This window comes from Panulirus ornatus, chromosome 6 (genome assembly GCF_036320965.1).
Source record: "Panulirus ornatus isolate Po-2019 chromosome 6, ASM3632096v1, whole genome shotgun sequence".
NCBI lineage: Eukaryota > Metazoa > Arthropoda > Malacostraca > Decapoda > Palinuridae > Panulirus > Panulirus ornatus.
In genome coordinates this window covers 49,932,060-49,945,328 of record NC_092229.1, presented here as the reverse complement: position 1 = coordinate 49,945,328, position 13,269 = coordinate 49,932,060, and the positions used below count along the sequence as shown (strand labels likewise).

The 13,269-nt window shown below is 37.9% G+C and overlaps 1 protein-coding gene across 4 annotated transcripts in view; it reads right to left on the bottom strand.

The window, feature by feature from the left end:
• LOC139749219 (condensin-2 complex subunit G2-like) overlaps positions 1–13,269 on the bottom strand; it is a 52,844-nt gene that overhangs the window by 6,698 nt on the left and 32,877 nt on the right. For all 4 annotated transcript variants that reach the window (XM_071662914.1, XM_071662915.1, XM_071662916.1 and 1 more), the window contains 4 exons: positions 11,226–11,402; positions 9,300–9,535; positions 6,770–6,963; positions 2,400–2,584 (listed from right to left, as the gene is read on the bottom strand). In XM_071662914.1, coding sequence (XP_071519015.1) covers positions 2,400–2,584; positions 6,770–6,963; positions 9,300–9,535; positions 11,226–11,402 — 792 coding nt within the window. The remainder of the gene's footprint in view (positions 1–2,399; positions 2,585–6,769; positions 6,964–9,299; positions 9,536–11,225; positions 11,403–13,269) is intronic.

Here is a 13,269-nt window from a genome sequence, read left to right as displayed (position 1 = left end):
CATGCTCCTCTACAGAATGCTTTCACACCATCCAACAGTTGTCCCCCATATACCATATATTCTTAACACTTCCCAAAAAGCATTCCACTCGACTCTGTCATAAGCTTTCTCAAAATTCATAAAGCTGCATACAACTTATTACCTTTCACTAAATAATTTTCCAGGGTCATCTTTGCTACAAAAATTTGATCTACACATCTACCTTTCCTAAAACCCACTTGCTCTTCACTTATTCTGCATTCAATCACTTACATCACTCTGTCAATTAATATTCTTGCACCCACTTTTCCTGGTATATTTAGACTCATTTCCCCATAACTGTTATCATACATCCTTAGCACCTTTTCCTTTGAATAAAGGAATGATAACAGCTTTCACACAATCCTCAGGCACAAAATTCTGTTTCCATGCTAAATTACATATAAGATGCATCCTTTCTGTCACACATTCTCCTCCATACATCAGCATTTCAGCTGTAATTTCATTCACTCCAGGTGCCTTTCCTACCTTCAGCCTCATTATTGCTCATTTTACCTTGCTCCTTCCTAGAGGCCTTTGCACTTGTATCCTCTTCCTTCCATCCTCCATATCCATGCATTTAACAACTGCTGCCTCCCCTTCTCCCACATTCATCAGTTCTTCAAAATACTCTTTCCATCTTCCTTTTACTTCCTCCTTTGATTCAGCAACTCCTCTTCCATACTTCTCACTCTTACATCTACTTCTTTCCTTTCTCATCCCCTTCCAGTTTAGTTTCTTATTATCCTGAAACTTTCCACTTAATTCCAAAATCTTCTCTAGTCTCTTTGCTTTCCTCTATCAGCTTCTTAACATTTGACATTTAAAAACTGCAAGGCTGTAAACAGGTTATCCCTCATATAGGTAATTTCTTCTCCATAGAAAAAAAGATATCCATTTGTTTTCCAATTATCTTTTCCAGAACCTCACAGACCACACCCATCAATGATACCAGCATGTAGTTCAGTGCCTCTTCCTAGTCCCCTTTCTTTCACAGGCACAATTTTTCCCCTTTTCCACTCCCATGGCACTTTGCCTCTCCAGTGATATCTTGAACAGTATTTCTACAGGTTTGTCTATTGCATCTAGAGACACCTTCAGCTTAAATGGTGATATTCATCTGGAGCATGAGCCTTGTACGAGTTAAAACCTTATTGTATCCTGTGGATGTCTTTTCTAGATATTTCAGTGTTTTCTAAAACTTCCTTCCTAACCCACCTCACAACTATTGAAGTTAATGTATCTTCCACAATGAAGATAATTCTGAACTTGTTATTCAGTTCCTCATAAATCCTTACATCACCCAACAGTTTTTCACTCGAAAGTGCCTTAACTTGATTAAAAGCTTTTTAAATAATGTATTCCTAAAGAATGTATGGAACATTCCGGATTTTCTCCAGCTTTGTGCAGACTATTCTTTTCAAGTTTTTTTTATTCCTACTTCCTTATCCTGTTGTAACTCATTCCCTACTCTCTCATACCTCAAAAATGCTGGCTGGCTGGAGTCATGATCACATCACTTTCACTGCTTATATCTACTATCCTTGGCTTTATGGCATCTTTTTACACCATTCATACCTCTTTCCTAATTTTCCATGTGTAATTGAGGCTAGAGGTATCCCTTCATTTTAAATTTCACAGAAACACTCACCACAATGATTCCTGGTTGCACAAAGCAGTACAGCTTTGGAATCTATTTATGAAATAACTACATCACAACTATGCTTCTCTCGTATATAGAGATTGCATTCACAAAAAGACATACACAGACATGACACATATCCATTAATTCTCTCGGTCAGGTATTGTGACAAGGCTTTATTAGTGTGCCAATGATGAACTAATTGACTGTCCTCGTAAAACTGCATATGCAACGGAATTATGGTGAAACAAATTGTGGTTAGGTTTCGGCACAAACACCACTTATGGAATATCAGAGTACTCTATTTACAGGAAAAGATATAGAGATTTAACTTAATGGTTTCATAGAAGTAATACTTGGAAATGACATTATATGCTGCATATTTTTTTTTTTTGTGTTCCTTTAGAACTCACGAAAAATGGCCAATTTCAGTTTTCGAAAAGAAATCCACTCATTCACCCATTAATTAGTTTCAACAAATCTCATTAAAACAAAACCTTTTACATGTAATCAAGACCCCACACTACTGTAGTTAGGAACCCATACTGATGGTGAAGTTATGACCACACACTAATGTTGTAGTAATGACCCCACAATAATGCTGCAATTAAGACCCAGTGTTAAAGTTGTAGTTATATATCACAAGAAAAGGTACACAGGTTTTGCTGTGTCCATATTTAAATCTCAAGCAGACTCCATTTATAGGCAATGCATCCTAATTAGAATCTAAAATACTGACCTTTGGTAAATCTTCATGGAGTCTAAAATACGCTAAGGTGGATGTCATGCATGAATTCATCACATCAACAGGAGTTCCATCTTCAGCAGCTTCATTTTCTTCATGATAAAGGTCATATGCCTCCAAAAACCTGTGTGCCTCCAATGCCAGCAAGAGACTCTTCTGCCAGAAACTTCCACTAACATCTAAAAATTTTGGAGTTTTGTTTTATCCAAGAAAGAAAACAAATGAGGGGTGTCTTTCTACAAGTGATGAAGGTCTGTAAAAGTGAAATGAATGTGGAAGGAAATGATTAAATTTATAAGTTGCTATTGCTTTTAAGTGGGGTAATTCAGATATGCTAGATTTCTGTGTGACAAAATAGGAGTTTGAAAGGAACATATTGAGAAGTAAATTATACTAAATGATACAGAAAGTTATAAGAAGTTTGGAAATTTTGACTAAAGATCAGTGACTTGAAAAGATTACAAATACTGTAATAAGGCCTCCTTAGCTCTATAACCACTATCATAAGAGCACTGGATCGACCAAAAGGTAATGTGTACACAATGACCCTGTGAAAAATTAGTAGATTGCTGGAATACCAAAGTTATAAGGAGAGTGACATGATATGTATCCGTTAGTAAGGAAAAAGAACGAAATGAAAAATGTGAAGAAATAAGTGACAGAGAATGGGAGGGATGTTTTCATTGGAAGCAATCCAACTGAACTCATGCTTATGGAAATTTCATGACTGCATCTAATTATATAATTCTGGAATGCACAGAATAGGGTGAATTGGAACGATGTGGCATTCTGGGGTTGATGTACTGTCAATGGACTGAACCAAGAACGTGAAGTGTCCAGAGTAAGCCATGGAAAGTTCTACAGGACCTGGTTGTGAATAGGGAGCTATAGTTATGGTGCATTAGACATGACAGCCAGAGAATGGATGTGAGTGTATGTGGCCTTTCTTTGTCTGCTCCTGGAACTACATCACTAACACAGAAAAAAGTGATCAAGTATGAATGAATAAAAATCTGGCAAAAAGAAAACTTTGATTACATATGATAGTTAAAGAGCTAGAATATTTCCAAAGGAACAAAATCATCATCATCCCTACATGAACCAGTCACTTGATCTTGTCACTTACATGTAACATAAGAGATAGTTCTATATTCATGTCTTTCACCAAATGCTGTGCCTTTCTTATTATATAAGATTATGCATGAAACAAGAGTGTTTATGAAGTTACAGTCTTCAGTATAAAGATACAAATCCTTCAATATCTTCCCTACACTTGCTAGCCAATATCCCTCACTAAATGTTCATGTGAATGGTGCAACATTCCCAAAAGTTTTCATGATATTTACCTACCACAAGTGCCATGTCTGTGTATGAAAGTATGGCATAAGAGCACAGTCTGAAAATATGTGTAATGAAAAGTCATCAGAAATTGTATGAAAGTATGGAATAAGAGCACAGTCTGAAAATATGCACAATGAAAAGAAAAGTCATCTGAAAGTCTTCCTCTTTGCTCAGAAGCTGTCATAACTCAAAAGCCCCTCTGCCCACTCACTTTTCACTGGATCAGAACAACACTAAGATAACTATATAACTTTCTGCGTTTCTTGTTCTTCAGAACATAAATCTAGCATTTCAGATTATTTTCTCACCCAATAGTGGAATTTCTGAACCATACCTGCTCTTGCTGTTTAAGAATGAATGTACCTATGACCTCAATCCCCTCTCCTGCTCCATGATTAACCTTTGCCACTATGGCTCCATCTGCTGTCATGTTCATTTTAAGGTACCTAGCACTCCAATCCCTCCAAGTTTTCCCCCTTTCAAATCCACAGTTAAACCATTGTGTTTCACCTCCTTACTGCAACTCATAAACAAAACAGCAAATGACTCAACTTCCAAGCAACCTCCATTGTATACCTACCTTTCACCCTATGCCCCTCACATTTACCTACTTCCCACCTTGTCCAAGAATAGATTATACAACCATGGCAACATCTCACATCCTTAAAGCTGATCCATCTTCATCTGTAACCAGTCATTCTCCTCTCTTTCTACCTGCAAAAGTCTTATTTGCCTAGTACTCCTCAGTGAATTTAGCAGCTTTCTTCACCACACCATATATTCTTAACTTCTTCAACCAGGTGTTGACCCTGTCATATGCTTTCTCCAGGTCCATATATATACCACATATAAGTCCCTTTCTTCATGTACAGCTGCCTCCACTTCTAACAAGGACAGTCAGCAGTGTCAATCCTCTCTCTTCGTGAGGTGTGAACCCAGGAGGTATTGACTCGCTATTTGAAGCTGTTGTTAGTGACCTGGGGATGACTGGGGCCAGCGTGTGAGGGGGGAGAAATGGATACAAGGTAAGGAGGGAAAAATGGAGAGTGGTGCAGGTGGAGTATGCTGATAGGTGACATGGACATGCAACGCAATTTCTAGGAAGCAAATTAAGAAATAAGTAGGACAAAGCAAAAATGTTGAGTGATTTTAATTGCAAATTAGGACATTATTTGCAGCCTGTGCTAAAGGTCTGAATCACTCCATATTAACACAAATACCCATACAGGCACACACACACACACACTCATAGGCTATGTCATTCCTTCCATCCACAGAAGTAAATGTCAACAACTCGAGGGTGACCTTTACACATGCTGGGTTTATCATTACAACCAGTGTAGTACATAAAGGATGCATTTGAATAATTATGAAATTATTCTGCTCTTAATATAATTACCCAGGAAGCTGTCAAACTTTCATACGTATAAAGAATATGAAAAAGGAGTATCATTCTGCAGCACATCAACTGTTTCATGTAATGTTTCCCATTTGCAAACTGTAACAAAAGTATGGTGTGCACAGTAGGATTTTGTGATGTCAGGGGAAGAGATGAGGTAAGTACCACACAGGTACAATGATATGTTGTGATGAGTAAGCAATCTGTTTTGGGAATGCAGTCATTATATTGTGCTGGTGGTTTGGTTTGGATAAAGAAATACCATGTTATTGCACCCTGTCCAATGTCTCGTGTAAAAATATAAATTGTGATCTTTGTTACCTTTCAGCAATATCTAGAGCATGGAAATGTTTGTTGCTGCGTGTTAGGAAGTGTGACAGATGTGTGCTCAATATAATGATTTTAATGATATGCAAGGTTTAATGAAAGATTATAAATTAGTATCACATAAGGCAAATCTTATAAATTGGTCAAATGGGTATGTTGACATGCTCTTTCCACCTAACCGTTTGCCAGCCCTCCCTTGTTCTGCACACTAGGCTACTCATCCCTAAGACACTACATTCACCATCCTATCCTTGCTCTGCATACCAACCTGCTCAACCCAGACACACTACATCCACCACCCTATCATTTAACAGTTCTTCAGTATATGCATTCCATCTCTTTTGTCATGTTTGCTTGTTACCAATTTCCACATCTCTAACTACTACTCTCTCTTCTCTTGCTCTCACTCTATTCACTTCCAAATTTTTTCTTCATTTGCATTCTATTTCTGATCATGTATCTTTCTCTTAACCTCCAATCATTTGGACTCCCCTACACATACCATGTCCGTAAACCTTTTTTTTTTCACTAACAATATAACTCCCTAATCCCACCACTCCCTACCTTTATTACCATAATTTTATTACATTATTATTACATACATATTTTTCCAATTCTTAATGGTTACCCTAAAAGAGTAACCATTAAAGGTCCACATCCAAGGCATGGGTTTCCTGTGGGGGTGATAGCCGTACAGGTTGTCTCTTCCCACCCTCATTAAATCAGGTGTGCTTTATCAGTACTGACTGGTGCATGAAACTATAATCAGCCTCGGAAAGAAATCCTGGTTTCAGTTACCCTTATAACTCAATGGGATAATATATCTGAACCTGTGGGAATCCTATCTATACTCGTACCAGTTGCTTTTTCCCACAATCACTTAACCTGAATACCAAACTTTATCAGTATGAAGATATTCCTCAAGTCACATGAGAAAATACATTTAGCACTGCAAAGGAATCCACGTTAATTACCTGTATACCATGTTGGGGGAATATATGAACTTGGCATTAATACCAAAATTATGTTTGTAGAGCATTAAATATAGTTGATTTACCAGATCTTCCTCTTTCTTTAACTTTCTGTGATGTTTCCTGTTAACTCATTGGGCAAAAATATTTATTTCCATATTTGTTGTTAAACCTTGTCCTCAGTGAACCACCCTAAATTTTAAGGACTCAGTCCTTTAAGGGTCAAAAGAACACTAACAAAACAAACCTTTTTTTAAATGATTAGAACTCACTACAGAGATATTTCATAAATGTGCAAACCTATACAAAAAGCAAAATAGTCTTACCTTTTTTAAGGAGGCTATCCACAAAACCACAGATTCTGTATGCAAATGTACCATCAGCTGCTCCAATCATTAGCAAATGTGTACTGGTTACTAAGAGGTTGTTGAGCACTGATACAACTATAGCTATGGCATCATCTGCAGCTCTTAGCTTCCTTTTTCCAGGAATTTCTTCTACCAATGCTGGCACCACAACACTGAAAGAGCAAATTTAATGGTCAATCTAAAAAAAACCCAGCAGATTTTAGAAAACAGTATGATATGCATGTAAAAAGAAAGGAAGAAAGGAGAGTGAGTGGTTCCCAGTGAATAAAGGTTTAAGTAATAGGTGTCTGATGTCACAATATCTGTTTAATCTATCTATGGACAGGTCAGTATGGGGTGGTAAATACAAGAATCTTAGAGGAATGGGCAGGTTTTTGGTGAACTGGGGGTTAGGGGGAACATAAGGTAAATCAACTGCTGTTTGCAGATGACAAGGCTATGCTGGCATACTTCAGAGAGAAGCTCCATAGGTTGGTGACAGAGTTTGAGACTATGTGAAAGAAAGAAGTGGAGAGTAAATGGGTAAAAATAGTAAGAAAATGAAACACAGCAGATGAATGATACAAGATGTTTTGAGTGTGTCAGAATGGGAGGACCTGGAGGAGGTGGAGTGCTTTAGGTCCCTGAGAATGGACATGGAAGCTGATGGAACCATGGGGACTGAAGTGAGTCATGCAGTGGAAGAGGGAAGCTACTTCAGTCCTGGATCCATTTAGGAGAGTGTGGAAGAGGACTTCAGGGCTTTTAGTGGAAAGATTCATGATGGCATAGTACCTACCAGTGTTGCATGGATGTGTCTTGGGCCTTGAAAGCGAAAGAGAAAGGATGGATGTGTTAAAAATGAAATGCCTAAGGAAGACAAGTGGTGTAATTACTACTCTTTCGTACAATAAAGAGGGGAGTATTACATTCATAGGACCCCATCTCTTGAATGTTCTCTGCTATCATATAACTTCCAATGCATGCTTTCTGCATTAACCATATTCTGTCACTCTATTCCATTCATACATCACTCTTACACTTTCATGTTGCATTTTGTGGTTGCTCTATCCCTACATCTCTTGAAGAACTGTTCACTGCCCAAGTCATACATCTGTTTTAAAAGCTTAAAGGTTATAATCAAGTCACCTCTCACTCTTCCCTTCCAAATGGGCAAATTTAAAGCCTTTAGCTTTCCCTGTAACTTAGCTCTCTTAATTCTGGCACCACCTTTGTTGACTTATGGCCTTTCTCTTTAGGCTCTTTTTTTGCTTCTTTAGGTTTGGCAACCAAACGTGAGATGTATATTCCAGTTTTGGCCTAAGCAGGATATGAATATATCCATATACTTGAAAGCTATTCTGATATTTGCCAGAAAACAGTTCATCTCCTTCAGTATTCTCCGAGTGTGATTGGTTATGGATAATGTCAACTCCGAAGTCCCTCCCATACACAATCATGAGGCTTATTACCTGCTAAATAACAATCACAATGAGGTCTTTCATTCTATTCTCTTCTCATTACCTTGAAATATGGTCAGGGTGAATTTCATCACCCATGTATCAAACCGACTTTGGAGTCTGTTAATGTACCCTTATGTACAATCCTCCTACCCTTTTACTCAAGGAACAGATATATCATATGAGGATGCCTGAGGAATTATTTCAACTACATGCAATGATATCTTTTTGTTTGAGAGGGTGCAGGCATGAAAGGAGGCATCAGATATCTTTTTGTTTGTGAAGGTGCAGGCATGAAAGGAGGCATCAGCCCCACTTGATGAATTAGAAATTAGTAACAATTATGAAAACAATAAGCAGTCAAATTAGTATGGAACCATCTGTTCACTGATGTACAGAGTTAAGCACTACTTTCCTACAAAAAGTTTTCCTTTTAAAGTGATCAACTTGGCAAAGGTAAAACATGTCCAATGAAAAGGCTACCTCATGTGAAAGATGTGGAGGGGTGGTGGGAAACAAAATTAGAAGTTATTTAGGACTTTGCAGGCATTTGAAGACCTAACTCTTAGGGGTACAAAGGTTATACAAAGAGGGAAAGATGGGAGGAGGAAGAGAATCCACAGGTTAGCCATTCAAAGGAAGGAGGTATAAGAAAATTCAACCAAAGAAACTATGGTAAGCATCACCCAAATGTGGGCCTTGGGTCTAAACCTTAGGGCAGGGACAAATGCAGAGTTCATGAGAACAGTATTTAAAATATAAGAGATAGATTAAAAAAAAATGGTGCCTGGGGACTGGGGAAAACGAATACTGATTACATATTTCCTGCATGTCGTAGGTGACTAAAAGGGTCAGAAGCCAGGATGGCTGGACATCCTCCACTCCTGTATAACATTAAGAAAGAAGGAACAGAGGAAGCTGCCAAGTATGAATTTCTTTCCTCTATGGCTCATTCACTTATTCATGATGCTACCTAACTCATGTAGGAAACAGTAAATATGTTTGAAAGAAAAATAAATATATACTAAAGACAAGGAAACTGGATATACCTGTCGGCCCAATCCAGGCAGAGAGACAAAATTGCTGAACTATTGAACAAAAGGTCATCTGGGTTTTCACCATCATCATCCTTATCTTGGAGATTATGGGGTTCTTGACCCTCAAGAGAAGGGTTGTGGAGGACAGCAATCAAGCTCAGATACTGGGCCCAACACTCACACAGGAAGACATCTGAACACAGTGGTGACAATTCTTCAGTTTGCCTCAAACGTTCACCAATCATATCCTGAAAAAGATTATGAACGAGTTCAACAGATCTTAATTAATGCCAGAATCAAGGAATAATACTCCCAGAAAATAACTGGCTATTGCTTATATTTTGAAAACAAAATTGCATAAGAGTTCAATAAGAATGGGGGTTGATGGTGCTGTTTTTGATTAATCCAAAATGAAGTTTCTGAGCAATGGCAGACTGAAAACACCATTTGTTTAAAGGCAAGAGGGACAATAATGGAGGTTCAATATCACAAAGGTACATATGTTTAGTGAATGGGGTAAAATGCAAACAGAAATGACTGACAGACTGGTAGCATACACAGAACATCTAACTGGGGTAGGAACAATGTGGCCTCAAGCCTTCATAGCATTTCACTTCATCCTTCCACCAACTCCTTAATTCCCCCTTTAACTTGTTCCTTTCACTTCTGACATGTATACCATCTTACTCATCCTTTCCTCACTTTGAGGAAGTGGAGTATTTTAGAAAAGTTTGAGAGGACTGGCAGTGAATAGAACCATGGTGGCTGATCTAAGCCACACTGGGTGTGAGGACAAAGGTCCTGGGTGGTGAAAGAGGTCACTAACTGAAAGCAAAGATTTTTACATCTGATGGTATAGTGGGATTCTGATGGTGTTGTGTGGATGCAAGGCATGAATTGCAAATAAAGGTACGGAAATGGGTCAATGTGTTGGAAATTAAATGCATGAGGACAATATGTGATGTGTGGAAGGTTGATTGAATAAAAAATGACAGGGTAAGAGAAAAGTGTGGTTACAAGAAGAGTACATATGAGGCAGCTGAAAACAGTGTGCTGAAATGGTTTTCAAAAATGGATAGGATAAGCAAAAGGGTATACATGTTAGAAGCAGAAGGAACATAGAAAAGGGCGACCAATGATGAGGTGGAAGGATGGAGTGACTGATGTTTTGAGTAAAAGAGGCCTGAATAAGCAGGAGGTTGTGAGGTGCACATGGGATAGAGGAAATTATGATGTGGTATATATAATGTTTTTTTTCTTTTTTTTTTTTTAATTTTCCAAAAGAAGGAACAGAGAAGAGGTCCAGGTGAGGATATTCCCTCAAAGGCCCAGTCCTCTGTTCTTAACGCTACCTCGCTATCGCGGGAAATAGCGAATAGTATGAAAAAAAAAAAAAATATATATAATGGTTATGTATTGTTAAAGGGCTGAACCAGAATATATGAAGCAGTCAGGGGATACCAAGTAAAGGTTTGTGGGGCCTGGTTGTAGATTGGGGACTGGTTTTCATATAAATATGAGAGAGAGAGAGAGAGAGAGAGAGAGAGAGAGAGAGAGAGAGAGAGAGAGAGAGAGTGAGTCTGTGAAATATATTTTGAAGTGTATGCCAGGGTGAGTTTTTTAATTTCTGAATGGGTTAGTGAGTGATTATGTATCAGCAGTAGTATGGGTGGGATGAGACTAGATCTTTTGCTAAGAAATGAGTGCCATTCATGTGAAGGTGGGACGTAACTTAATTATCTTTGTTTTAGTGCTCAGTATTGAGTGTTATTTGTTTACAATTGGTGACTGCTCTGTTTATACATGGTCTGTTGCTTGGATATGACTGTTTCTGAAGCAATGGGTCACTAGGTAAATGAAGCAAAGTTTAAAGTTGACAAGATGATTGTCTGGACAGTATATTCATATTTGTACTTAAAAAGATGTATGATTACTCACTTTCACTTTGCTCATATTTTCAGTTATTTCCAGAAATAGGTGCCTGTTGCGGTCCAATGCTGAAAGTTTATTCAGAGGATGCTTCAGGATTTGTCTTATCAGACGAAGGGCAATTAGAGGTTGGGGTGCATTTGTCTCACAGAATCTCACACCACGACCACGACTACGACGACGTTCCTAGAAAGGCAGTGTTTTAGTTCAACTAAACAGCAAAAGACATTCAGCTAAAAACATAAAACTATCTAAGGACAGTTGCCATAACACTGGTTAAAATGCAAAGGTCCTTTGGTCAAACTTTCAGTGATATGCATTTTAAGTTCACTTTTGCACACACAAAACTTACATTGGGACCTACACAAAGTCCAAAGTTAGCCTGGTACATGGTTGATGAAATTCAACCTGCGTAAATGTGAAGTATATGGATGGAATGAAGAGAAAAGGCTTCAATATGAATATCATTGAGCAGGATATAAGCAGCAGGGATCAGTGTATGAAAGGAACTTGGGGGCTGACATCGCCCATAACCTGTTGCTCGAATCCCACATTGGGAAAATTGTAAAAGAGACATACTGTCACTTGGTATATATCAGGTTAGCATTACGTTCTGTACATGGATAAGGAAATATTTTGTAAGCTATTCACATCATAAGACCAAAACTAAAATATGCTTCTCATACTGGTCACCATCAGGAAAGAAGTGTGGGAAGTGATCTAATCACATCTTTAAGATTTTATACCAGAATGATGACGCAGTGTAAAGTTCTTTAAAAGATGAAATTTCTCCAACACTACCTCGATAATGTGGGAAATGGTGAATATACATGAAAAAAAGTGGTGAACAAATGGAAAATGCTGAAAGAGTGTGTGATCAATGCAGACAGCATACAAAGGTTCAAAAGGATTCATGACAGGAGAAAGTTCTAGAAATGGGGCTCCGCAGGAGTAAAGCTTCCTTTCCACACAGCACAAATGGTTAATTAACCACATACCTAAAAAAAAAATATGCAAATACTTTACAGGAATGTGTATTTGCACACAAAAGCCAACCATAGGAATTATTATAATAATAGTAATTAGCCTTGCTTTTGCTGATGTGAGGTTCTCTAAAGTCTATTTTGGGGGCTTATTTCATTTCCTATTGCTTGATGAACAACAAGTTGTACTGCTTGTTATTCCTTCAATCAGTGAGACACTGAAAAGGAGACACTTTCTAAATGAGCAGGAACATAGTTTCTGGGAAGAGAATGTGCATAATCAACAAAATAGAATTTTCTGACAGGAGAGCTCCAATTCTGGAAGTCTTTTTCTTTGCTAATGCATGTCCTAGTTTGCATTCTTCCACAAAATAAGCTAGTTTCTTACATATTAACACATGCTGAGGTATGTCCACCTTCCTCAATGACTGATGTCTAGTTATCTGAAAGATCTTGGAAAATTGGATGTAGTTGCCCTTAACATATCACAATCTTATGACAAGGTATGGCATTAAGGTCTCATCTCCAAGCTTCTCTTTTTGACTTTTCTCACTTTTTGTTACTTCAAATCTAGCCACCTTTCTGGATGATCCATCTTTGTAGTTGCTAAGGGATCAACCTCTTCCCTTTTCCCTATCAAGAGCAATGTCCTTCAAGGCTTTGTATTGTCTCATACGCTCTCTGTCCTTTTCACAAACAATCTCTACATGAAGGTCAACAAGGATGAAATCAAACAGGGTGTCTTTTATTTTATACTGGAAAAAACTCAGAAGGGCAGGAGCTTCAAAATTCTTAACTGTAAAACTTACCAACTCTTAAGGACAACCCTAGAGTCTATCATTATATTCATTACAACTGAACAAAGTATAACAATATGCACACATTTTTTCCCATAGTCATCAAGGGGAACAAACATTCGTTATCTCTTACTAAAGGGGTCTCTAGAAAATCAAAGATTCAATGAAGATTTTCTGTGATAATATAACACCTCTGGAGGCATGAGCAGCACAAGAAAAATTAAGTATACCATCACATGACAAGGTCAAAATAAGTTTTTCCTCAGCAGAAAA